The 27,971-nt window shown below is 41.7% G+C and overlaps 2 protein-coding genes across 3 annotated transcripts in view; one reads left to right on the top strand and one right to left on the bottom strand.

Annotated features, from left to right (window-relative positions):
- Positions 1-13,721, top strand: part of MMUT (methylmalonyl-CoA mutase) — a 23,013-nt gene extending 9,292 nt beyond the window's left edge. For both annotated transcript variants that reach the window (XM_085304839.1, XM_085304838.1), the window contains exons 7-13: positions 840-951; positions 3,096-3,211; positions 3,926-4,041; positions 8,387-8,518; positions 10,750-10,897; positions 11,019-11,186; positions 12,427-13,721. In XM_085304839.1, the coding sequence (XP_085160965.1) occupies positions 840-951; positions 3,096-3,211; positions 3,926-4,041; positions 8,387-8,518; positions 10,750-10,897; positions 11,019-11,186; positions 12,427-12,555 (921 nt within the window). In that variant the 3' untranslated portion in view covers positions 12,556-13,721. The remainder of the gene's footprint in view (positions 1-839; positions 952-3,095; positions 3,212-3,925; positions 4,042-8,386; positions 8,519-10,749; positions 10,898-11,018; positions 11,187-12,426) is intronic.
- A 6,057-nt stretch (positions 13,722-19,778) lies between these two features.
- On the bottom strand, positions 19,779-26,281 carry LOC146595904 (opsin-5-like). Its single transcript, XM_085304855.1, has 4 exons — positions 26,209-26,281; positions 22,688-22,981; positions 20,933-21,264; positions 19,779-20,126 (listed from the first exon to the last, which is right to left on the bottom strand). Exons 1-4 carry the CDS (start codon positions 26,279-26,281, stop codon positions 19,779-19,781), a joined length of 1,047 nt encoding a protein of 348 aa, XP_085160981.1.
- Between the last annotated feature and the right edge of the window lie 1,690 nt (positions 26,282-27,971).

The raw sequence follows: 27,971 nt of genomic DNA, 5'->3' as shown, positions 1-27,971 counted from the left end.
CCTGATAAAAAAATACAGTATGTATGGAAGTATATATGTGTATGTTTATATGTGTGTGTATCTATATAGACTTCAACATTTTGGCAGATTACATTTAGAAGCGAAATACCTCCATGTGGGATAAATTTATCAAGATCTGTTTAGTTCGATGTGCTCTGGAGAGTCCTGATTTTGTTGCATCTCTGTTTCATTCAAAAAAGCAAAGATTCTACAGAAGTCAAGAAGCCAATCTGCTAGGTGTATGCATACTTACATCTGTAGTATTCTCTCAAGATCTTAAAACTAGTTCTTAAATGCAAATTTTTATAGCTGAGCATGTAGGCAGATGATTGTCTGACCATACTTACGGTCATTATGTAGAACTGAGGAAATTTTTTTCTGTTCGATTGAAAAGCTTTGTGTGTGTGTGTTTGTGCGTGTGTTTCAGCTACTAGGGCTTACATCTGTGCAAGCACTACTGTGCAGGAATAGTCTGGGGCAATCTCAAATAAAAGTGTTTGCCTACACRTTTTCGAGATTAGACTGTGAAACTAAAGCCTGTGATTCTCCTTTTGAGCAAATTATTGCGTTTATACAAAGTCCCAAAGYCTGTAAATTAACAAAAATAGGCTTAAACACTAACCTGTGACTTGCACACTGCTGCGTTAGCATCCTATGATTTTTGGTTGATGTCAATCAAGATGCTTCTAGACAGTGCCTAGGCATGGTCTGAGGGCCATTTTCAGTAGGAAAGTACTACTGTCCATATTCGTATTGCAAAAGTGAAAAGCTGAGCTTATGAATCTTGTTACTACGCATTTTTTACATTCTTTTTTTTTTACATCCTTTTCATTTCTCAGCTCATTGAAGAGGTTGAAGAAATGGGKGGAATGGCCAAAGCTGTAGCTGAGGGAATTCCCAAACTTCGGATTGAAGAGTGTGCAGCTCGGCGACAAGCCAGGATTGACTCTGGTAAGGAGCAGGGAGGTGAAAGAAAGGAAAAGTTTCAGCAGAATACATTTTTATAAAGGCTTTTTTACACACACATTTTCATTTGTTTCTACTTCTTAGGTTAGGAGTAACAGATTGTGAGTAATAAAATAGATTTTTAGTTGAATATTAGTAAAAGATTCTGGAAGAGATAGCAGTACATGGGGGTCTGCAAAGAGAAATGAATGAAAGCAGTATTGCTTGACATATTTAAAACTAGACAAGACAAAGCTATAGAAAGTTTAAATTCGACAGACATAATTTAAATATAAAAACACGACCACCAGCAGATGGCGATATTGAATATATTGTAGAATCATAGAATCAGAATCAGTAAGGTTGGAAGGGACCTCTGGAGATCATCTAGTCCAACCTCCCTGCTCAAGCAGGGTCGCCTACAGCATGGTAGACAGGGTTGCATCCAGGCGGGCCTTGAAGATCTCCAGAGAAGGAGACTCCACAACCTCTCTGGGCAACCTGTGCCAGTGCCAGTTCCGTCACTCTCCCAGGGAAGAAATTCCCCCTCACGGTTAGGTGGAACTTGCTGTGGTTCAGTCTGTGCCCGTTGCCTCTTGTCCTGTCATACAGGACAACTGAAAAGAGTTTGTCCCCGTCCCCTTGACACCCTCCCTTCAGGCACTTGTACACATTGATCAGATCCCCCCTCAGTCTGCTCTTCCACAGGCTGAACACACCCAGGTCTCGTGGCCATTCCTCACAGGGCAGGTGCTCCAGCGCTTAGATCATCTTTGTAGCCCTACGCTGGACTCTCTCCAGTAGCTCCGTGTCTCTCTTGTACTGGGGAGCCCAGAACTGGACACAGGACTCGAGATGAGGCCTGCCCAGGGCTGAGGAGAGGGGCAGGATCACCTCCCTCCACCTGCTGGCAACAGTCGTCCCAATGCACCCCAGAAGACCATTGGCCTTCCTGGCCACAAGGGCACATTGCTGGCTCATGGTCAACCTGTCATCCACCAGCACTCCCAGGTCCTTCTCTGCAGAGTTGCTCTCCACAAGGTCAGTCCCTTCCTTGTACTGGTGCCTAGGGTTATTTCTCCCTAGGTGCAGGGCTCTGCACTTGCCCTTGTTGAMCCTCAGGAGGTTCCTCTCCGCCCTGTTCTCCAGCCTCTCCAGGTCTCTCTGAATGGCAGCACAGCCCTCGGGTTTGTTAGCCCCTCCTCCCAGCTTGGTATCATCAGCAAACTTGCTGAGGAGGCACTCTGTCCCTTCATCCAGGTCGCTGATATATGGCTGAATTTCTAGTTTTGCTTGAGAAATATTCATTTTTACTGGAGACCAGAAAAATTCAGTCATCTCAGATTAGTGGATGATCTTTATATATACATAATGTCTATAGTGTATGTATATGTATGTCTCTGCATATATGTGGATATAGCTATAAATATAGTATTCCACTTTTTATAGTATGTTCTGGTAACAGAAGCTAGAGATAACTGAATGAGTGCTTCAGACTTATTCTCCAAATAAAAAATCTCATGTACGTCTTGCTATGTTTGAGTTAAGACCATTAGAGAATAATGATGTTCTGTATTTTCTCTCTCWAGTTTAATTACTCCATGTTGATTGGAAGAGTGTATAATGTTGCTAGCACTGCAAGTGAAAATGCTTTTAAAATTCACGTTGGCTGAAAACAACAATACGTCTTTCCAGCATGATAAATTTATATTTATTCATGTGGAGTAGTTCTAGATAGGAATTTCACTTTCTTATTTTTCTGGTAAATCAGAAKAATAAACCCAGAGCTGTGACAGGAACTAGTGCTTCTACTTGTTTCTGTAAGCTTTGGTTATGCAGATTTAAAAAGACAAAAATAACTGATGTATGTTAATGTGTTCTTACTAAATTAGTTCAGTGTGTAAGATAAAKAGTATTGTTTTTTTAAATCTGTTCTCCAGGTCAGTGTTCATTGAATTGAATCCATCCATCTTTCATCATAATGAAAAATACAGACTTAAGTCCTTCCTAAAAAAARCAAATTTTAAGTATTTGAAATGTCAAAATAGTTATAAAGCAAAGTTCAGCTTTTTCTTGTTGTATAAATACTGTGTCATTTCAAAATAGTTTCCAACCATGTTCTTAGTTTCTGATGTTTCTGTTGGAAATAGGTTCTGAAGTAATTGTTGGAGTAAACAAGTACCAGCTAGAAAAAGAGGAGACAGTTGAAGTTCTGGCTATTGATAATACTTCAGTCCGTAGCAAGCARATTGAGAAGATTAATAAGGTGAGAATTACCTTCTCAAAAATAAAAATTCTTGTACTTTYAAATAGAACTTGAGTAAATATTAAGGGAAGATGGCTTGTGAAAAAATTGACCTTCTAATTTGGGAGGACCCAGCCTAAAGCCTAGGGGAGAAGCTGGATTTTTTTTTTTTTAACAATTGCAGTGGAGACTAATGGAGACTCTAAAAAAACAAAATATTAAAATCCGAAAATGCTTTTTATTTGTAACAAAAATGTTTTCATTGTGTTCATTTGGTTTTAATAATTATTGGATTTAGATAGTCTAATAAATATATGTCTGATCTTTCAAATCAAGAGTTTTACATTTTCTGAAAACAAGATAGAAAATAACTATTCAATGTTTTGCTCTAAAAGTGTGTAATGTTACTTCAACACTCAGGACTATTTGGTGTGGCCTGTCAGATACTATTAAGGAATGCTCTTTACAATCAGCAGTCAAGTTCAGTTTTACAATTAGTTTAAAAGAAAAAAAATGTTTTATAGTTACTTAATGGACTTGAACACATGCTTTAGGGCCTGAGATGCCCTCTTATTTTTAGCCTTTTTGAAAGATAAGGTGTACGTTGATAATAGTTGCATTATTTCATGCCTTCAGCATAAATATCTGAAACAAGAAAGTCTTAGCAGAACACACTGGACTTCYCAATTCACCTTGTTGTTTGTTATAATTGAATATTTTTACTCTCTATTTAAGGTTAAGGCTAACAGAGATCAAGCAGCAGCCCAGCAATGTCTTGCTGCTYTAACACAGTGTGCTGCTACTGGGGAAGGCAACTTACTGGCGCTTGCGGTGGAAGCAGCACGTGCAAGGTATTGCAGCGGGGACTGGAATATCCAATTGCTTTTAAAAATTGATTGTTCATTTTTCATCTTTCAACTGTTTTGGGGTATACTGTCAGCAAGTTGGCCTCTCAAGATGTTTTGGGTTTGTATTCAGAGGTAGAAGTTGGCTTCAGGGAGAAGGTGGCTGCAGTTTGACATTGTAGGATAGACTATTGTGATTTGCCATCTCTTAAAGCTATATTTTAATAACTCTTCAAGAACAATGTGAATACTARGTATGTTGCCTAAAATGATAGTCATGCACATTCTGTTGTTTACAGTTCAAGCTCTTAAGAGTTTCAGAACATAACTAGATTTCACTGATTTGCCACCCTGCTGTTTTGTAGGTCAGAGAGCTTAAAAAGTGTCTGAGATGTGAAAAGGGATATACACAATCTCATGGTCTTTTTTTTTTTTTTTCATCCTTCCTTGCACCACAAATTGTTCTGAAAACATTTTTTGGTTGAAGGACAAATAAGCTTRCTTAGTCAGGCAAAGATGTAAAAGGACAGCGAGGCATCTTTTAGAGTCCTGTGAAACATTTGCTTTTTTCATCAAAGGTGCTTTTTAAGACTGTTTTCAAACCCATTGCAAACTAAGAGTTGATCTTTGGAATATCTCTAATCTGTCTGTTCTTTAGTTCAGTGGCCCAGAAATGAGCAAACCAAACCTACTCCTTATTGAAGTGCTGTCTTATTTTAACTGTGATTTCTCAAAATCCTTCATTCCATTTTGTTCAACACTAACAGCCACATGTTCAATATATTTACTTCCAAAGAGAGCTTGTCAGGACTCAGCAGCATGTCAGCACTTGTCTTTGAACTGTAGAGGTCATTAGAAGACATGAATCCCTGCTAAGTCCAGCCCTACYCTCTAATTTCTCTACTTAATGACTTTGTTTTTATTATTTGTAAAAGGAAAATTTGTAAAAATGGACTGCAACTCCATTTTGTAAGCAAAGTGCAAATACAAAACAAAAATCTTGCATCTGCCTCCAGAACTGTGTAACCTGTGTCCCCTATGATATGACCGTAGGAGGAGATCATCATTATATCTGATAAAGAGTGTTTGAAGCAGTTTTTTGAGCTCCCTGAATGTCTACAGGGAGCTCTTCTGTAAAGGGTAACATGGAAAAAGCTTTTCATGTGAAAGTACTTTCATCCTTAACAAGTGGTGATTGGAGGCCAGTGCTACTAGCATTTTAGAGACCRGTGCCTGTCTCTAAATGAATGGAAAAGGATGGATTTTCAGAATAAAGGTAAGTAATTTAATGTAGATGAAATAAAAATAATGCAACTGAAATAAAAGAAGTAGCACAGAATTTCAGTCTCAGTCTATGGAAAAGGTCCCCATGGACTAATGTGGAGATTTCAGTGCTGACCAACAAAAGTATARAACTCATGCTACTATTTCAACGCAAGTAGGGAGGCAGGCCAAAGCTGTTAGGGAATGGGAGCAGAACTGTTTCTTTTCTGTGCCTTATTTTTAATGAGAAGCCACATTATGAAAAAGTAGGTGTGCAATGAGATAGATCRTAGAATCATAGAATCAGTAAAGTTGGAAAGGACCTCTGGAGATCATCTAGTCCAACCTCCCCGCACAGCAGGGTCGCCTACAGCATGCTAGACAGGGTTGCATCCAGGCGGGCCTTGAAGATCTCCAGACAAGGAGACTCCTCAACCTCTCTGGGCAACCTGTGCCAGKGCTCCATCGCTCTCCCAGGGAAGAAATTCCCCCTCACGTTCAGGCGGAACTGCCTGTGCTTCAATTCCTGCCCATTGCCTCTTGTCCTGTCACTCGGGACAACTGAAAAGAGTTTGTCCCCGTCCCCTTGACACCCTCCCTTCAGGGACTTGTACACATTGATCAGATCCCCCCTCAGTCTGCTGTTCCCCAGGCTGAAGAGGCCCAGCTCTCGCAGCCGTTCCTCATAGGGCAGGTGCTCCAGCCCTCTGATCACCTTTGTAGCCCTAACGCTGGACTCTCTCCAGTAGCTCCATGAGCTCTCGTCTTCCTCATCTGCAGTACTGTATTTTTTCTTCCCTCTCCAAACTTGCGCTTTCTGCTATGCCAGCCAGCAGTAATGGAAAAGAAAGGCCTGAAGTGTAATGTGATGTGGAATGCTGCTTCTTTCTCTGTCCAGCCAGTGTCCTCACAGTACTGGTTCTATCACCTGATTACATAGTGCTGCCTATTTTTACTGGTGATTGCAGAGGGGCAGTGGTAATACTGAGACTGAACCGAAAGACAGTGGCRGTCCTGACAGGTACATTGCGTTCACTGGATTTCTTTCCGCAAATTTGTACTTGTGCAGCACAGCCTCTGCACAGCTGGTTGTGAACTACCAGGAGGGAGTCACAGCACAAACAGCTAAAGGGGAAAAGATSCTGTGGCTGCTAGGAATCGCTGAGTTGAGCTGTATCCTCCCTGGCTCTTTCAGTTGTCATAGTCTATGCATCTTGTTCATCCCATAGATCTTTCAAAATACATTTCCAGAAGTATGTGTTGCAGGCAAAAGTGGCCAAGAGCATGTCAATACTATGACTAAAAAATGTGTGTTCTGACATGATGCTGTCTTCTCAAGAAAGCAGGCCAACCCTTAAGAATGATACCTTGGAGATGAGAGGCCAGCTCCAGATATATGCGTTATACAGATCTCATGCTCAAAACAGGATTTTTGCCGTTTTATGCTAGTGTGATTAAACTTTTATATAGTTTTTGTTGAGTATGCAATAGATGATCTAAGAAAGAAAAAGCAAAATAGCAGGGGAGTCACAGGAAGTTAAATCTCTCTGAAATTTATTAAAGGATTCAGTTAATACAGCAGAAATCCATCTTCAGTTATATAATATGCATGACAGATTATGTAAGGGTAGAATGGGACAGTAACTACTGGAAGTGGAAACAGCGGAAAAGGAGCCGAGTACAGTTCGTTTGGCCATCTCCTTCCAAAAGCATGTGGACAAGAAGCTGTAACGTGACATAAAATGTCATGTAAAAAATGTAATATGGCGTGAATGTCATGTAGTATGTAATGTAATATGACATAAAGCAATAATATCCTGTGTCCTCTGAGCATTTCATATTAAAAGCTTAGAGGATAGTTAATATGATTTTGGCTAAGAGTAGCTTGTAGATAAGTGTAGTATGGCAARAAAAAGTGCAAATTCCACAGAATGAAATGTAATTAGCAGTGGCCAGATGGATGGGGTTTTGTCTCTGTATTTGTAAGCATATTTTCAAACTCTTTTATAAGACTCTTCATTTCACTCTTCATTTCACTTTGACAGAATTTGTAACAAGTTGTATTCATTTCTTTGTATATATATATTTACATGTGAATTCCTTAGTCTCTTCCCATTCATGTGGGAGCTCAGCAGCATATCTTCACAATCATTCTGCAGTATTGACTCTTGATTAGTTTCATATCAGAAGTAATAAGTTTGCTGTRATGGAGTTGCTAGCTGAACTATTCTTTCTCCACAGATAAGTTGCCTTTTCCTTCTAATTAGGTTGCTCTTCCTCAGTCTTTGTGTTGTGGGCTCAACTGTAGTTTGAGTATAGCATCATCTCTTTGGTCTGCATGGTAGATTTTTCACAAGAAGATAGAATCYGTTAAGCTCAAGATTTCTGAATGCTTTAGGGCAGAGATTGTTATTTCTTGTATTTGTACAAAGCTGAGGACAGCACAACACAGTGTGCTTCTAGCAATTGTGCTACATCAGTAAAAGGTATATTATTTCTTGCTTGTACTGTCTCTGGTTGCAAACGAAGCTTGAAAGTGGCATATAACTGAATCTCCCAGATTCTTCTGCATCTTTAGTAAATACTAAAATATAAACAACAAAGGAGAAGTAAACAAATTACAATAAACCACTTTGGTTCCAGACTGCTTTTGTATAYACTTTTTCTTTTTTTTCCTCCTGATTTTTATATTTTGAATTTTAGTCTGATGGTAATATCAGTCCAAATACAAGATCTTGCAAGCTGAGCATTAAGAAATTCCCAAATAAGAGGATTTGATTCAACTTGCTGAAATATTTTGCTGTGCAACAGTCTCAGTTGCCATGTCTTTTATAAAATTACTTTTCACATCAGAAAAAGTACGAGCTTTTATTTTCTTCCTTTGTTTGTTTTAAATACTCTTACATGTCCTATTAGTGGATAACACTAGAGTCAGTCAGATGCTCAGAATTTTAGGACCAAAGGAGAACCATGTGTAATTGAATTTACYCCTGAAGCAAGGCAAATAATTGGGCCACTGCCAGTGATTTCTGTATTCTGTCTATGTAATCCTCCTGATAGCATTAATTTTTTTGCTTTTGTATCTTAGGTGCACTGTCGGAGAAATAACAGATGCAATGAAGAAGGTGTTTGGGGAGCATAAAGCCAGTGACCGAATGGTGAGTGGAGCTTATCGCCARGAGTTCGGAGAGAGTGATGAAATTCTTTATGCCATCAATAGGTGAGAATAACTTCTAAAGAATCCATTCAACATTTGTGATACTCACTACTTGCTAGAAAAATATTCCCCAAGACATGGGTACAAGGTAGCAGAAATTAATGCCAAAAACAATCGCAGAACAAAACAAACATTTGCACGTACGTTCTCATACCTTTAAGCACAATGAGAAGTAAGTGCAATAAGAGGACAGTCAGTACTTACTCAARCTTTTATTTACTTGTAAACATAAGCCACTGAGGTGGTTTTATGGTTTGATGGTTTTGTTCAAATAGAACAGTCATCCTTAAGATTAAGAATTAGAGAAACATTGCCTGAAATCCCGATACACTACATTGCTTCTTTTGAAGACTATRTAATAATAATCTCTACAAATATCTCCAGCAATTCATATTTGCAAAACYTGGTTTTAGTCAGTCCATAAGTTGTCCCTGCAGCTTCACTCTTAATATTCCTAAAATTCTAAGGCTAAAATCTGTCTGGATATCCACATATAACTTCCAGTCTGTGAGTGTTACTCATATCACTAGAGCAAAAAACGTAAGTGGGTAGGAGTATGTGTGAAAACAGTATTTGTTTGTGTCTTGTGTCGGCTTTTGCCTTGCTGCTGTCCTCATGGGTGTCATGGAGGAGTGCAGAGATGCACTCTGAGGTGGTGTGGGGGTGGGAAGAAACACTTCACTCATAAGAGAGAATCAACAATATATTTATTATGGTAAAATAATAATTTCTTTTTACTGCAGTAAAATAGTGATTTAACCAAGTTCAATCATAAATGAGATGGTGATTTAACAAGGGTCCATAGCAAGATTCACTCAGTTATTTACTAAATGGAGGACAGGCTCCATTAAGAGTGTCAAGAGCCCTCCCACCAAGTCACAAGGCTCAGAATGGACCCGCTTGAAATGTCCCCTCAGAGGAGTGGGTGTACAGCTGGATTCAATCTCAGTCTTAGAGCTGGACGATGGTTTACGTGTAAGGGTTGTGTGCACAGTTAATAGAAGACCCYTCTGTTGAGTCACAAGGTTCAGAATGTACCCCTTTGCTTTCTATCTTGAAAAGTAGAATTTCAGAGTTGCCACATACTTAACTGAAGCCATGAATTGCAGTCAGTCAGGTGGTCTTAGCCTGGCAGGCTTGGAGTACCTAGAGCTCTTTTCTTTGRGAGAGAGCCTAAGTACAGAGGAATAAGAAAATAAGAATATGGTGGGAACACAAGGCAATACACAGAAAAGGATTTTAAGAAATCACATATCAAGTCARATACTTATTTCATTTGCATCCTTAACATTCTGTTCTACATGCTCAGCTTCTTTAGATCCTCAAGCAGAAGCTTTGTCAGTCTGTTTTTCCTAGCTCTTTTGATATATTCCTTTTTAAAGTGGCCAAGTCTTCTGCCCTACACTTGCATGAAGCTTTTTCCTATCCTGGCATTGCATCCTGGGGCTCTTCAAACCTTTAGTGCTAAGTGCATTAACTTGAGTTGCTCTTTTTTCCAGTCATGTCAGCAGGTGGTTTCAAGCTGCTCCAAACCCATACACTCCATCATTAATAGAACGCACAGAACAATATGATATTACAAACCCACTTTTAGTAGTATTTCTGAGAGTAATCTTAGTGTCCCATTCCAAGATAGGGACTGCAGTACATGGATAATTAGTCAGCTGTGGTTATACAGTTGCTTTAATCCAGCAGAAATCTGGACTGCCACTAACCTAGAAAAAAGGGATGCACCGGAATGAGTGCATGGAATGGGGGATACAAGTCATCCTTTTCTGCGTAGACTTGTGCCCCGTTGAATGACGTCTAAATGCACAGAATGAGGTCTAGGACCCACATCTATATTCCATATGCCATATAAGTACTTTTGAAGTCATGGGTCCTAATTATTCTTAAAATCTGAGCACTGTGCTTTCGTTAATTGGAATTCAGCTCATTAAAGTCTCAAAAAAATGCAGCATTTTGGCTGTTGCAGAGCAGAAAAGTAATGGTGAATTTTTCTCAAAAAAAATATTGTTCAGGACAGTAAGTAGAAGAAATCAATTAGTAACTATTTAACATGAATGTCAAAATAGTATGCAGGCAACATAGACCAACCATGACCTGGAAGATCTTTTAATTTAATGTACAGAAATTATGCTACAGTTGCAGACAGTGCTTTTTWTTATTATTTGTGGAAATGCTTTTAATGAAACACAGTGACTTACAGTGTTACAACATGTGTTTCCAATCAGAGTTAACAAGTTCATGGATCGTGAAGGGCGCAGGCCTCGTGTACTTGTCGCAAAGATGGGCCAAGATGGCCATGACAGAGGAGCTAAAGTTATTGCTACAGGATTTGCAGACATTGGCTTTGATGTGGACATAGGTCCCCTCTTCCAGGTATGACTGAATTAGAAGTGGCCGTTCTAGTGTATTGTGAATGCAGTGATTTACCTTGTGATACTTGTTCAGCAACCAGGCTGAGGCTAACTGTGGTACTGTAATCCTTTTTTTCACATAGACACCTCGAGAAGTGGCCCAGCAGGCAGTTGATGCAGATGTGCATTGTGTTGGTGTGAGCACACTCGCCGCAGGTCATAAAACTCTTGTGCCTGAACTCATCAAAGAACTTAATGCCCTTGGCCGCCCAGACATTCTTGTCATGTGTGGAGGTGTCATCCCACCTCAGGTATGGGTGAACATTCATTTCTGTCAAGACCAGGAGACTCCTTTATTTCAGTCAGGTATTTCCTGCACATCACAGTTGAGTTAACTGCTTAGGGCTACTGGGTATGATCACCATGGTCAGYGTAGATCTGCAGGATGGTCACAGAGTGCTGTCAGGTCTCACTGATGTAGGGTTTTTGTACACTCTCTCCTGGGTTAACTTACAGTATTTGTTGGATGGAATATTAAGTTATGTTGTGTAAAGACTAGCCTCAGAAGATGTTCTTTATGCTCTATTGTTTCTGATTACCAGTACTTTGCATGTTACTGATAAAGGGTAGCTCCTGTCCTGAGAGASTTCATGACTACCAGTAATAATTCTGAAGAGACGCAGCTATGAACTAAGGCACATGGCAGGTCGCAACGCCTACAGACTACACATCTCATTCTCTGTTTAGTCTCTCCTCGTGTTCCCTGTCATTAAGCTTAAGGTTGCCTCTCACTCYCTCTCCTTAACTATTTTTATAAACTATTCAACAGTGTGTCAAAKTGCCTTGCAGTCTCATTTGTGCCTTTGTCCTAAAATTTTCCTTAGTTCATCCACAAAGTGGCTGGTTATTTCACCTTTAGGGTTTTCTTCTSTATAGAGAGATTCAAATTGATTTTGTATATAAATCTCCTGTTACTCCCTTTTCCCAGACTTCTTCCTTTTTCAACCATTCAGATAGTGTTCAGGAAGGATAGACTTTTAAAATAAACAAGCAAAATTCTATTAGTGTTTTTTGGAGGACCAAAGCATGCTCTGTCTAGTGTCTCTCTGTGAGGTTTCCAACAGCCCATGGTTGAATCAGGTCTAATATATCCTGTATGTGTGAGACTATATAGCTACTTTCCAAGTCTTTTTTGAAATCATAGGACAATCATAAAATCAGAGTAATGTAGGTTGGAAGAGACCACTGGCAGTTATCTTGTCTGTTAGATCAAAATTAGTTTGGTTAATTCAGGGTCACATCCAGTTGTTTTTTGAATGTCTTCAAAGATCTGACATTAATCTGATGTTACAGAGGTAAAAACCTCTCCAAGTATTTCTTTTTTCCTCCTAACTATTGTTGTTGCCATTTCCCTTAATGCTGTCTTGCCCTTTCTGGGAGTTGATGCATATACTTTCTCAGGCCCAGCATGTAGGGTAGAGCACACACTTACTGTAATAATCAATTTTCTATTGCAGTATTAACTACAGATCTTAAATTTCTTCTGAACAGGATTATGACTTCCTCTATGAAGCTGGCGTTAGCAATGTGTTTGGTCCAGGGACTCGTATTCCGAAAGCGGCTGTCCAAGTGCTGGATGATATTGAGAAGTGCCTGGATAAGAGGCAGCAGTCTGTGTAATGCTGRAATTTCACACAGTGCAACCAATCTTACAGTAATTGCTTATAATCATCAGCAGGGGTTGTCCAGCCCACGTACCTTTGGTTCCACTGCMCAGTGGCCTGGTGTTTTTTGCTTTCTAAGAAAGTTATAAATTCTATGGCTTGTTCTAAATAATCTGAAGATTATTTATGTATGTATCCACAGGAAATTTTTGTCTTTAGAACTATGAAGGGAATTCARTAAGTGGGTTTGTTTTTTTTTCCACATTTATTGCTAAATAAAATATCCGTTCCAGCTGTTCAGTTATTCCATTGATCCCTTTTACATATGGTTACTACTTTTGAAATTTTGGAGTGTTATATTTGGCAGGCATTTTAGACATAGAAGTCTTCAGCAAAATCACTAAAGTTCAGCAGAAATGTGATTGAGTCCTACAACACTTTGATRTTAATCTGATTCAACTTGCTTTGGAAAGGTCCAGGTAGATAAAAACATAATTTTTCAAYGTTTGTGATTTGTTTAGTAAGATACAAATYCTGTATGTGGCAGTGATCCATACAGAAGCAGCTRTCCAGCTCTGGCCTGTCTGCATTGCTGCCCTTCCCTGATGCTTCACTTTTAAATGAAATTCATTTCCTTCCATCTCCCTTACTGGACATAAATACAGGACTAAGTGTTGCTCCTACTATTCCTATCTATTTAACAGTTGGACTCTTCGTGTCAGAGATTTCTCACTATTTTTGTCACCCTTCCATAAGGAATTGGATTTATACTTGTAAAATGCTAAGAGTGGGGCAAAATCCTCTGGGGGACCCTTATAGTGCAAACAAGGGTGTGAGGGTCTGCTGGGGGCCAGTTCCTACCATTCTGGCCCTGTCCCACTTCACTTCATTTTGCCTTACTGCTCGTTGCATTACCTCAAAAAATGATACTAAAGCTTCCGTGTGATAGCGCTCATATAGCTACTGTGAAAGAGGCTGTAGCGCACTTATAAGTTCAACACCATCATAAAGTGAGAGTTTCTGCAGTTGGCTGCAATTTGCAGATCCAATCAATAGCATTTTACCCTTGCTTCAGGGATTGCAACTGATGAAATCTTTACTTAAAATAAACTGCTTCAGTGGAGCAYATGCGCTCCATCATACTCTCACGTTGCTCAGAAATAAACAGGTTAATGGACTTGCTGTATTCTTCTCTCTGTCTGATTAAGGTTAACGGTATTAATCCCTGACCAAATCTTTGCCTTTAAAACTCCACGGGGTTTTATCTTTGATTATTTATAAGCATCTGATTCCCTTCAGGAAATACTGCTATGGTTCAAACCAGGATGTACAGAAAGCATCAACAATAAAAATATTACCTTCTATTTTTGCATAAGACCAAGCCCTCTTGCCAGCCGACTGGAAAAAGATGTAGTCAAAGTGTTGATGACCTTTTTTTTTTTTTTTTTTTTTTTTTTTTTTTGACTCTGATGATCTTTATAATCTACTTCTTGTTTCCTTTGAGTTCGATTAAAAAGTTCCCACCGACTTCAACTGGAATCGCTCCAGGCCTTTAATGTTTAAAGGAAGGCTCTTTAAACTTGATTAGGACTAGCTAAACTACATCAATTCTGTCTTGATATATCAAGATTGCAAAACAAAATGGTGAGTCAAGGGGAAGAAAAAGGTAGTTTTCTCACCAGGATTTTCACATGCAGTGTTTGTGTTAGGTCCTCTAAGGAAAAAAAAGTATTTAAGTGACCAGACTTTTTTTTAATCTAGCCATCAGTTCACTGCCTAAGTAGTGATTGTTTATCCTGTGGCAAGCTAAGATAGACTGTGCTTTTCCATATGTTCTTTGCTGCTGGAGAAGCATAACTATGAATGTAGTGTTACTGGCAAGTTAATGTCAGGTTGTGAGTCCTCATGCATAACAGTTACATGGGTACTGAGTAAAATCTCAGGCACTGCACACAATCTTCATTAACCCAGCTGCTTTAATTCTGTGCTCTTGTAATGAGAATTTCCAAAAGCAAGTATATGATCTATACTGAAATATTTTCATTATGTATGAATGTTTTCATATATTACAGGACATGTCACTAGACACTCAGATCTTTTCACTAAGAATGAAGAGGGTGGCAGCAGGTTACTGTTTGATGGATAGTCATTTACTGCATTAAGTTCCAAAGCACTAGATCTTTCTGCATAAGGCAATTTATGTGTTGAAAACATGCARAGAACGCAGACAGGACAAATGGCTGGAGAAAGGCATCTAATTTACAGATGAGAATTGCTTTGCTGCAGTGTGTTCTCTTTCATGAAGAAGCTGTGATGAAGAATTTTGAGTGTGGTATCAAATCCCAGGCCAGTGACCTAATTGCAGGACAAACTTTCCTCTTGACTTTCAGTTGTAGGATAACTTCCAGAACATACTAGTTAGATCTTACAGAGAGCAAAACACTGTAAGGGAATTGTAGTCCATTTTCTGTTCTTAGTGTTTCACACCTTCAGTGTTGCTGTTTTTACACTTACGTTTAGCTGTTCATAAAATAAYCTCTGATTTGCAGTGATGAGCAGCAAGACCAAATCTACTGTATGGATAGAAGAACTTGAGACAAAGTTCATAGAATCACAGAATCATAGAATCACAGAATCACAGAATCAGTAAGGTTGGAAGGGGCCTCTGGAGATCATCTAGTCCAAACCCCCTGCTCAAGCAGGGTCACCTAGAGCATGTCAGTCAGSGTTGCATCCAGGTGGGCCTTGAAGATCTCCACAGAAGGAGACTCCACAGCCTCTCTGGGCAACGTGTGCCAGTGCTCTGTCACTCTCCCAGGGAAGAAATTCCCCCTCATGCTCAGGCAGAACTTCCTGTGCTTCAGTTTCTGCCCATTGCCTCTTGTCCTGTCACATGGGACAACTGAAAAGAGTTTGTTTATGGTCAAATTATTATTAAGAGTTCATGATATTTCCTATCCAGCCCTGGACTGTGATGTCARCTAAGTGATGTTCTAGAAGCTGAAGTTCTCAGGGGTGAATCCAGGTCCTTATGTTTACAATCACCAGCACAATCATCTCAGAATTGCTAGAACAACGATCTCGATCAAACAATTGATCTTTGGTCTGAAGTGAGTCACATTTCATTTTGCAGATGAGAGGATTGATTCTGAAGAGTGGTGGGCTAGATTTGTAAGGTATTTCTAGGCTTTCATGGGCAGAAGGCTGCCTAGAAGGCTTTTCAAAGTAAGGCATTAAATTCGTGTTTATTTTAATGCAAGGAAAGGGAATCAGCAAATCTAGGGCACAATTCAGCCTAGCTATCCAGAGAGGTTGAATTCAGGTCTATCCTTAGGTGAGGAATCACTCTGTAACTAGCTTTTTCTTTCTACTGCTTGTAAAAGGAGCTAAAGGTGACTAGCTCAGATATGGATGTCTGCATTGTAAACTTCTGCGGTTTGGTGAGGTAACTCCTACCTCTAGCATGTGAGCAGATTAGATGCTTTTGAAGTTTTTACTTTGAATGTTTGTATTCTGGGATGATTGTGCTCGTGATTGTAAACATAAGGACCTGGATTCAACCCTGAGAACTTCAGCTTCTAGAACATCACTTAGCTGACATCACCGTCCAGGGCTGGATAGGAAATATCATGAACTCGTAATAATAATTTGACCATAAATCAACTTGGTGAGACTTAAAAAAACTGACTAGTCCYCAGAGCTAGTTCTCTGGTCCAAGGGGAGCCTTGCTTTCCGAATTGTTTACGTATTATAAAACCATCTGAAATGCACGGTCTCTGCTGGGGAAATTCTGTTTTGATCCTTATTTGCTTCAGTCTTCACTGCTAAGGCGAGCCCTCGGGAATTCCAGACCCTGGAGACAAGAGAGAGTCTGGAAAAAGGAAGACTTCCCCTTGGTCAAGGAGGATTGGGTTAGAGATCTTTCAGRCAAACCTGACACCCACAAATCCATGGGCCCTGATGGGATGCACCTACGAATGCYAAGGGAGCTGGCGGATGTTGTTGCCAGGCCGCTCTCCATCATCTTTGAAAAGTCCTGGAGAACTGGAGAGGTGYCTGAGGACTGGAAGAAAGCCAGTGTCACTCCACCTTCAAAAAAGGGCAAGAASGAGGACCCAGAAAACTCCAGACCAGTCAGCTTCACCTCCATCCCTGAAAAAGGTGATGGAACAGCTCATTCTGGATGTGGAAGCATGTGGAAGAAAAGAAGATGATCAGGAGTAGTCAGCATGGATTCACCAAGGGAAATCCTGCTTAAGCAATCTGATAGCCTTCTCTGATGGAATGACTGACTGGGTAGGGGAGGGGAGAGCAGTGGATGTTGTGTACCTTGACTTCAGCAAGGCTTTTGACACTGTCTCCCATAACGTCCTCCTAGAGAAGCTCAGGAAGTGTGGGTTAGATGAGTGGACAGTGAGGTGGATTGAGAACTGTCTGAAAGGCAGAGCTCAGAGGGTCGTCATCAGTGGCATGGAGTCTAGTTGGAGGCCTGTGGCTAGTGGCGTCCCCCAGGGCTCAGGATTGGGTCCCATCCTGTTCAACTTCATCAATGACCTGGATGAGGGGACAGAGTGCCTCCTCAGCAAGTCTGCTGATGATCCCAAGCTGGGAGGAGTGGGTGACACACCCAAGGGCTGTGCTGCCATTCAGAGAGACCTGGACAGGCTGGAGGGTTGGGTGGAAAGGAACCTCCTGAAGTTCAAGAGCAGGGTCCTGCACCTAGGGAGAAATAACCCCATGCACCAGTACAGGCTGGGGGCTAGCCTGTTGGAAATCAGCTCTGCAGAGAAGGACCTGGGAGTGCTGGTGGATGACAGGTTGAGCATGAGCCAGCAATGTGCCCTTGTGGCCAAGAAAGCCAGAGGTCTCCTGGGGTACATTAGGAAGAGTGTTGCCAGCAGGTGGTGGGAGGTGATCCTGCCCCTCTACTCAGCCCTGGCGAGGCCACATCTTAAGTACTGTGTCCGGTTCTAGGCTCCCCAGTACAGGAGAGACATGGAGCTACTGGAGAGAGTCCAGCGTAGGGCTACGAAGATGATCCGAGGGCTGGAGCACCTGCCCTGTGAGGAACGGCTGCGAGAGCTGGGCCTGTTCAGCCTGGGGAAGAGCAGACTGAGGGGGGATCTGATCAATGTGTACAAGTGCCTGAAGGGAGGGTGTCAAGGGGACGGGGACAAACTCTTTCCAGTTGTCCTGTATGACAGGACAAGTGGCAATGGGCAGGAATTGAAGCACAGGAAGTCCTGCCTGGACGTGAGGGAGAATTTCTTCCCTGAGAGAGTGACGGAGCCCTGGCACAGGTTGCCCAGGGAGGTTGTGGAGTCTCCTTCTGTGGAGATCTCCAAAGCCCACCTGGATGTAACCCTGTGCAATGTGCTGTAAGTGACCCTACTGGAGCAGGGTTGGACTAGATGATCTCCAGAGCTCCCTTCCAACTTCAACCATTCTGTGATTCTCTGTGATCCTCATAGAATCTAAACGAAGAAAAAGAGATTTGAGCCATATTTCTTACACAAACAGCTGGGCTTTGATTTTTAAAAATGAAGTACATAGATAATAAATCAGACCATTAAAACATTATCTTAAACACTAGCAATATACAGATCTCTTGGTTTTACAAAAATTTTGTATGTATTATAGAGTGACATTTTTTCATGTTGCATACACCTCATTTAAAAGYGTTTGCAGGTAGATATGTAGCTGTTCTGCTCTCTGTTTTTTCACAGAGGATTCTTGTGTTACATTTTTAACATACATGTCATTGTCCCTTTCACAAATCTGCAATTACTAGGTAGGAATATATATATWGCTGTTTATTTTAAACATCAAGCAACTGAGTAAGTCAAAAAAAAAAAACTCTGAAGTAGGAGATGATTATTAAAAAAAAGGCTTTTCATATCAGATTATTTTTAAAAAACTCAAAAAATACTAATAATTGACATRTACTGTAACAACTCCCTTTCCAGCATCTTACATTCCATATCAGGGCTTAACTCTTGTCTTAATCCTATTCTCGGTCTCAGCTGTAATTTATGGTAATAAAACTAAGCTAGGGTTTGAATGTGGTAGAAGCTTTTAAGAACTCTTAGTCCATTCTCTGTTGTTTTTTGATTCTTGTCAAAAATCTGTGCTGAATCTATCTGATTTAACTCTTCCATGTTCACTGCACTTTTAGCAAAGATAGATGTATGGAGCTGAGCAAACAGTGAAAGCAAGAATGGCTACAATTATCAGAATCTCTTTGCTAAAATGAGACAACAGCATGATTCCGTGGTTGTAAGTATGTTTTAAACTGAATCAGCAAACTCTTCTCAAGTGGAAATGGGTAAGTGCTCCAGCCAGTGAGGAACTGAATGCCTTCATCTCTTGCTGAAGCTTTGAGAGCTAAGACTGCATCGACAGAGCAAATTATCCTGCAGGGCAGCTTTCTGGTATGCGATACCCAACCATGCAGGATGCTCCTCCTGAAAGCAAGAGGTCAGATTGCTTTAGTGTTAGAACAGCTTTATACCTCAGTGAACAATCACGTAAGTGCTAAATCCCTTTTGCTAAAAGATTCCTTCTCCTCTCACCCTGCTATCTGTGATACACAGAAGGCACCCTTTGCTGGCTGCCACGTTTCCAAACTCCTTTTCCAGCTTGTGATCTGAGGAGCTGGTACTGTACCTCTGAYGGAGCAAGGAACTGTAGATCTCTTTAAGACATTTTGATACCAGCTACTTCTTCATCTTTTCCTGGCRGTGAATATTCTTGCTACCCATATAGACTTCTGCCTGTATTGCTGAGAAAGCTACATTCTCAGCCATATTTATTTGGTTGCGCTTTCTGTTCAACTTATGTTTTCTCTGACAAGTGTTTTACTGATAGAGCCAAGAGTTTACAGATAGATTATACCATAAAAAGCATAAAAAATGAAATACAAAAATAATACATCTTTTTTTAGTTGTAGTTGTTTCCCTGAAAATAAGTGGGACCAAAGCTAATAATGGTTTTATTTAGGACATATATCTATCTACTTTTTCTAGAATGGAAATTCTTGGAAAAAAATAACCTTTTCTGGTGTATAGCTTAAAAACAATAATCAGGCATTATGTAAAAATATATACTTAAAATATACTTAATGATATACTTAAATTTGAATATTTGACATAAGATATGCAGTGGCAGCCCCACGTGCTGCATTCCTACTCATTCAGACTCATGAGTGAGTTCAGAATTTGACCTGTGGTCTGAAACCTTTCAGTGAGCTGGAGCTCCCTGGTTTACCACCTGATCAGCCAAAGAGAGACGGACGTTGTCTCTCCCTCTCCACGTCATTGACACAGGATTTTCAGCAGAGCTGTCAGCACCAAAGAAACGAACTCGCCAGCCACAGCAACACTGCAATTGTTTAATTGCACGACGGAAAGTTTTGCTGCAGATGTAGTAAATGAAAGGATTATACGCCGTTGAAGATTTGGCAAACAGACAGGGCAGCAGTGTAACGATGGGCTGTAGGGAGTCGCTGGAGTTAAATACAGACCAGAAGCTGGCTGCTGCGTATGGYGTCCAGGAGCTCAGGAACCCAACTGAGATGAGCACAGCCATCTGAAAGGGAAACGTGATACTTAGGCACATGGTATGTGGATGAAACTACACCTGAAATATATGAAATACCTGAAACAGTATATTTGCTATGTTGTGGCATAAACACAGGGAACACTAGACAGTGCTTATATTTTCTGACTCCCCTCTAGCAAATCAACACAGAAGGATTCCTGTGAGGGAACTATCATTTTTATCTCCTTCCTCTAGATGCAATATGTCATGGGAGATGTGGTCCTATCAGAAAGTGCAGTTTGTCAATAGATTGACCTCGAGAAAGCTTGGGGCAAGTTTGGTTTTACACAGGAAATGAGCAACAGAAGTGTTTATTTTAAAAAATAATTTTATATAAAAAGGTCTGTTTCTGTAGAGAACTTTTGTCCAGCTCTCAGAACAGCTACTTAGTTAAAAATACTTAGAATGACAGAATGAAGCCTATCCTCCAACTACATTGTGAATAGCTTCAGCAGTTATTCCAGCATAACTGGAAATCCATATGTGTATGCAAATCATAGGTGCAACTTTCTAAAGAATATTAAGTTATTTGCATGGTAGATATATTATCTATTGTAATAGCTGCATTATAGATATATTATCTATTGTAATCAAGCTACTGAAGTAACAAGGTTACCAGGAACCCTCTGCTACTCTGAGGGTGCAGAGTCTGGACGAGACTGGAGCCATGTCCCCACCTTTGGCTGTTTCTACACAAAAGCAGTGAAGGTTGCCATAGGCTATGCATGAGCAGAACCAGTTGTCTTGTGAGCTCTTGATTACTGCAGACTCTTCTGGTCACTGGGATAACTCACCAAAGTCAGCTTCTTCTCCAGTTTAGCTGCATTAGGGATCCTGTCAATATTCTGGATTTCCTGATACGCTTTATGAACCTTCCAGGCAATTCCCAAATAGCAGGCAACAATGGTCAGTGCGGGCAGGACTGTACACAGGAGGAACATGCTCAAGATGAATGAAAAGCCATTGGAGGAGTTGTGAAATTTGCTCCAGGCTATTGTACAAGAGATCCCAAATGGCTCAGGGCCATAGTAGCCCCAGCCCATCAAGGGCAAAATGGCCCAGAGCAAGGAGTAGAGCCAGATGAAAGTAATTAAGATGCAAACAGTGTTCTTGGTGATTTTGTGACCTGCAAGAAAAAGGAAGAGCAATCTATTTGGATCTCACCTCAACCACACAATTTGAGGCATAACCTCTTCTCCAACAGGAGGATGGTGGCAGCAAATATGATTGGACTTCTGCTGCAGTTCCCTAACCCTTGGATTGATACTTGCCAGTCAAGGTCCAAGGATTAGTTTATAGCCATTGCAGTTGCACCCTCCCCAATGCACTCTTCCAGCAGCTCAAGACCCACTAAAATGTAGCAGTATGCTGAACACTGTCAAGGTTTCAGATATTGTGTGGTCTCAAAGGGCTAGATATGCCTCATTAATGAGCTATAACTATGTCATATCATTCCTTCTGTTGTTGCAGCACCATTGTGCTAATGTTTGTACACATGCTGAGGACTGGATGGACCGGTACTCTAGATGGACAAGCTGTGCTACTACCAACTCAAATGACTGGAAACTTTCACGCTTCATCAGCTAGTACTGGTGTGTAAAGGATGGTTTGTGGACTCACTTCTCCCCACCCTTAAGAAATTTGTGCATCCATATGCCAGTGAGTGACATTCCCACCTCTAATACTACTGTCAGTTAATAAAAGGCAGAAAAGAGGTATATAATACCCTAGCACAGAGGTGTATAATACCATAGCATTGTTTGTAATATCTGACTGGGAAGCAATCAAGATTTCTTGAGTGTTGGTGGATATTTCAGCTATAACCCTGCTCATACAGGAGTACAACTTGGGTATGCATCAACTTTCAGCCTTTATCAGACCTTAATTTCCATGGAAATTCCAGGTATATAGAGCATCTGGAAGCTGCATCAAGCTCCTAAGTGGTCTTCACAATGGATAATCTGGGAGAAAGATCTGGATACTTCTTAGTACATCCCAGCAGGCCAATATAAATGCCTATGAGGCAGAGAAACTGAATAAACAGTTTCTGAGGTCCAAACAGTGCCTTTACCCACCCAATATCCATAGGATATGCAGGCATAGGTCATCTCAAGAAACTCAGCAGAAAGTGTCCATGGATCAGGTGAGACCTGAGTGCAGCCCTAAGTGCCTATTGAAAGTTTGCTCAGGGAGGCAGCTTAGCAAGATCAAGCTGCCACAGAAACACTTAACACTCTCAGCCCAGGAATGCCASGAAAACATTCTCCTTCCTCTCAAGTTTCAGTATGTCTGCTTGCAGATGAACAGGAAGATCCAGCAAAACACCCAGGCTCTCCAACTTCTGGCAATTTTGCTTGATATAAGTAGAGAGTGAGGAGTCTGAGTGTTTTGCTGAATAGGGAATTTAATCAGATCCTTCTAGGAACATTAGAGGTTTGACATTGATTCCTAAAGCTATTGCACTGGTACCGTATGCCATACTCAGCAAAGAGCCTTTGYGAGCCAAATGCACCATCACTAGGGTACCAGAGATGTAATTCATTACTTACTGTTAGACTTGGATGAACTGGTAACAAGGAATCGAATCACAGCCATCACACACAGTGTCATCATGCTGCAGACACCAAAAAGGAAACCCATTAGGGCATAATATATGCAGGATGCATCTCCTCCCAGCCAAGCGTGGTTCCAGGCAGATGCAATGGCCAGTGGGTACATGCTAATTGCCATTCCAATATCTGCTACTGCCAAGTTTACTGTGAGCAGCTCTGGTGACTTCAGGAGGGAAGAACGTCTCACAGCTGCAGCAAGGACTGCTGAATTTCCAAGGATAGTCAGGATGGCTAAAAGAGAAAAATGAGAACAGACAATAATACYGTGTGGTTAGCACACCTGTGAAGTGTTTGACTATGCAAAGGATATGAAAAATGCCCATCATTAGCCTGGAATCAACATCTCAGAAACAGGACACACTAGGAGACTTGATAGAATTCAGCATCACCCAAGGCCAACCTTGTACTACACTGATGATTTCCAAGTGTGCTGGTGTGTATCTGCTGTGCTCTGCTACCAAACCCTGTCAGGCTGTTTCTGATATGGATCTGACAGAGCAAAGAGGGCTTCAAATTCCTGTTCACAGCCTCTTGTAGTGCATAAAGCACTGGCCAGTCTTAATGTCTGGCGAGAACTTTGTCATATGAATACTAGACTATATCTTGCCCTTCCTACCTCTTACTATAGCTGCTCACCTCCATGTCACCCACTTCCGCCTCCCCTAAGCTATATCCTACCTATTCCTCCGTGGCTCCTGTCTCATGTGAATAGCCCTTCTCCATTCTCTCCACTCTCTTACAATATCTTATACAAATATACTATTAAGTACCTATCCACCTTCACTGTTTTCCAGTAATATCCCACTTACCTCTCCTTCTACAGAACTCCAGCTGTCCCACTCTGYTGTCCCCCCTCCCCATCTGATGCCCATGAATTGCCCAAACCTTTCTTTTTTTGCAGTATCTCTTCCCCTGGTGTCCCAACATAACGATTTCTGTGCACCTGGTGCACAAGTTGCTGCTCATAGTTGTGCAGCCACTTAGGCTATCAGCTACCCAGATAATCTAGGTGGACTTGTTGGCTGCGCAGCTCAGGRTCCTCACTGGTCTTGCAGCTGTGGATTAGTATGTGCCCCGGCTCAGATGCCCACATTTTCCTGGTACTCTCTGAGTACAGCGAGACAGGCTGTAGAAATTGTTTTGCCAGAGGCATGCAACAAACTAGACATTACTTTGCAAGAGTCACAGGTCTCTAGGATATATATTATTCAGATATTCCATAGGGCTTCAAAGTGTTAATAACAACAGTGTCAGAAGTACATGTAGTGAACAATTCATTTTCACTTTTCTTTCAAGTGAATATGGTTCTGGAGCTACATTTTGATCAAAGGTTTTCCTGAGAAGGTATCCTGTAAAGTCAAAAGCAAAATAAGGAAGCAGAAAAAGATTCTATCAGTGTTTCCTTGTATCTGTGAAAAGAGGAAGGTTGCATTTGCTCACAGAAACCACATAATAAAGCACCCACATAGGAATGAATCAAGGGACATGCAACAAAATGGAACAAATACACTGGCACAAATCCAAAAAAGGACAGCAATACCAAGAATAAGACTTAAATGTAACAGAGATGCAAACTGGAGACCCAAACTCTCTCCTTCTTTTGCTTTCTAACCACACCCATTCATTTGGCACCTCTGTKTATACTTTTAAAGTTCCTTGAGTTCTTCAGAGTTGTGTGTCTGCACACACAAGTTGCTGCACACCATGGCTTGGCACATAACTACTTGCTGACAGAGAGCCACCTGTGACATGGTGGGAACAGCACTCTCCTGTCAAGAGCCAAACACAGGTTTGGACACCCTCAGGCTTTAGGAGGAAAATGAACTCAGTTCACTTCTTCTGAGAGTGCTCTAACCACTAAGCAAGAGGTAGGAAGTAGCTCTTAATCTTACCATCGAGGGCAACCATCCCAAACCACAGTATCCTTCACTTTGACACATGTATTTCACCACATCCCACTGCCCGTGAGGGTGCTAGCTGGCACAGAGTAAAACTCTACAAAGCGTGCTAGTAATCAAACAGCACAGAGGACTGTAGCATGCTGCAGCTCATGCCTTCCTGTTGGTCCCTGCTAAAGACATAATTTAAGGGGACAGATGCCTTGCTGCAGGCCCACAGTGAGGTGGCAATGCTACGGATAAACACAACACGGGTTTCCAATCTCTAGTAAGTCACTGCTTAGTGTACGGGCTGAGTCCCCCTTCCCACATACCATACAGCTAGCCTGGCTGCCTCACGCAGGGCTCTTGATTGGTGGCTGGAAGCTATGACTAACGCTTACATGCCTGAACGTCCTTTAGGAGAGGCGTGAGACAGTAGCATGACGGCATGGGACTTCAGCAGCAATACKAGCAAAAGGTACACCAACTTCCAACTCATTGCTGGTCCGTTCCTTTACCTGAGCTGTGTCTGCATATATACTTGTGTGCGAGAAAGTAGTTGGCACCCTGATTAAAAGAAAACTCTCTATTTGCTTTACAAATTCTGATTCTTACCCTAAATTGCAGGACAACTGAGGAGACAGCATATTGCAAGGTAGAGAGCACAGGGAAAAGTGTTCAGGAACAGTGGTGARATGTGAAAGCCAGCATTGCTGCTCAGCCCCCCAACCAGTGACCAAAACATCTCCTGACCATTCCTTTGTCATTCTCACAGATCCTCTAGTAAGAAATGTATTTCCCTCTCTAAGAAAGTATATAAAATATATATGCTTGTCTTTCTTAAATATACCTTAACCAGGGTTTTCAAATAAGCTGAAGGGAAGGAGGTACTCACATCTTATTAAAATTCAGTTGGACTGCATGCCTAAACCATTTCAGCTCCTCTCCAAATCTACAACTATGAATGATAAACAGATCACCTGGGCACATGCAACAAGCAGACAAGGAAGAAAATGCTTAGCTAAAGCCATGCTGGAGCAGACTGTGTGGAACCGATCTCCATTTGCATTTCATTATACATCTACCTTTGGCAAGGCAAACAGGCTATTAGACGGAAAAAAAAAAAAGTGTGATTTGGAAACCCTTTGCTACTTTTTACCAGATTATCCTCCCAAAGCAGAGCTGCTCATCATACCAAACTTTCCCCCCACGCCAGACAACACAAGGGTCAGACCAAAGTTGCTGTCTCTGATCAGTCTCACAAGACAGGCTGCCTCATCTCACGCACAGGGCTGAGATGCTGGCATAAGAGGTAGGCACTTATTCTGAATACTCATGATGCCACAGAGATGAACCCGTGCTGGCAAGTCTTCAGCATCAAAGTGAAGGATTGCAAATCTGAGAGCGGAAATTAATCCTGGCTCCCAATGAGCTAGGAGGCACTGAGCAGGGAGACCTGTGCAGGAGTAAATTTTCTCTTAGCTCCCTCCAGCTTCCTCTGGACAGCACTATGGATGGGGCTGCTCCAGTGTGTCTGATCCTAGGCTTCCTAAAGAAGCAGATGGGTTGTGAACTCACCTATGATCAGCAGAAAGATCCCAGCTCCGTAATCCACTACCGGGTGGAGTTTGGAAATATACTGCTCCTCCATTGTCTCTTGTGGAAGTGGACGAAGCTTTTAAATCAAGGTGAAGTGACKGTCAGGGCAAAGAGACCCTTCCTCATGGTTTGCCTGCTGCAGGCATGAGCCAGGCGCTTGGGTGCTGGCAGTGCGGAGGGACCCTTCTGCTTTCTGCTCTCTCCCTGCCTCTCACGTGGCATGGGAGAAGCCTGGAACGAGAGACAGGCTGCGTCCCTGGGGAGGCACAGAGTGAAAGCTCCCCACAGCCACTGCCAGGGCGATCCCGCCTGCCTGGCAGAAGACCTCTCCACCCACCCCCTCCTCTTGCTCTGCTCCGTGCCTTGGCTTCTCAAGCAGCTTAACAATGCAAATCCCCTCAGAGTGCCATTCTCRAGCAAAAACAATTGCCGTTCAGCTATCAGCAGCCTTGGGAAATACCTCCCGGCTGCAGGATCGAGCAGGGGAATGAGGGTTAGGAGACTTGTTTTTGTTTTCCAGCTTTTTTTCCCCAGGAGAATAACAGGTTCCCTATGCTGAATTATTAGAGGAAAGCTGTTTGCCACAGGGTATCAGTAGGGTCACAGTCAYGCTGCTAACAGGACTTTCACAGCTGCATGTAGGACAAGTGGGCAGAACCGGAGGATGCTCTCAGGCCAGTTGGCATGGCTGCAGAGCTGCAGAAAAGAACCAAGTTCTCAGTTGCTCTAGGTCTTTATGTTATTATTGGTGAGCAAGCAGAGAGAGCAAAACCTCCCATCCAAATCCATCTTCTCTTTGTAATGGCTGAGTCTCAAATCACCATAATGCTCCCTAAGTCACTACTTCTGCTCCAGGTCCCAAACAGGTGATACAGGCTCATCTATCGGTTTACACATGCAGGTTTCAATTTTAGTACATGCAGTTTACAGGCCTGTGGTTGAAATGCCATTAACTTGACTTTTAGCATGGACAGCATCCAGGCAGCACACTGATGAGCTGAGCTATTCTGAATTATTTAGCTCCAGTACCTGGATGTGTTAAGTCGAATAAGTCCAGAATTAATAAAAATCAAGTTCAATGACAGATGATCCTAGCCTGAAAAATCTGAACAGATAAGGCAAAAAAAAAGGGGGGGGGGGTGAGAGCTTCCCATTGAAACTGAACCTCAATGCAGCCATGAAGCATGTATTATGGGTAGAAGGGGATAAAAATGGGCAAGAGAAACCTTGGCTCTTACCTGGGTGAAGAAAGAGCTGAGATTTCAAACTTTGGTCAAATATAAAGAGCACGCACAGAATCACTGAGGTCAGAAGTTGAAATGATCTAGTCCAACTGTCCTGATCCAAGTAGGATCACCTAGAGCAGGTTACTCAGTCCAGTCAAGTTTTGAGTATCTCCAAGGATAGAATCATAGAATCATAGAATGAGTAAGGCGAGAAGGGACCTCTGGAGATCATCTAGTCCAACCYCYCTGCTCAAGMAGGGTCACCTAGAGCATGGTAGACAGGGTTGCATCYAGGYGGRYYWTGAAKATCTCCACMGAAGGAGACTCCACAACCTCTCTGGGCAACCTGGTCCAGTGCTCCCTCACTCTCACAGGGAAGAAATTCCCCCTCACGCTCAGGCAGAACTTCCTGTGCTTCAATTTCTGCCCATTGCCTCTTGTCTTGTCACATGGGACAACTGAAAAGAGTTTGTCCCTGTCCCCTTGACATCCTCCCTTCAGGGACTTGTACACCTT

This window comes from Rhea americana, unplaced genomic scaffold, assembly GCF_003343005.1.
Source record: "Rhea americana isolate MKP2758 unplaced genomic scaffold, rheAme1 scaffold_210, whole genome shotgun sequence".
NCBI classification, from domain to species: Eukaryota; Metazoa; Chordata; class Aves; order Rheiformes; family Rheidae; genus Rhea; species Rhea americana.
This window is presented reverse-complemented; position numbering and strand designations above follow the sequence as displayed.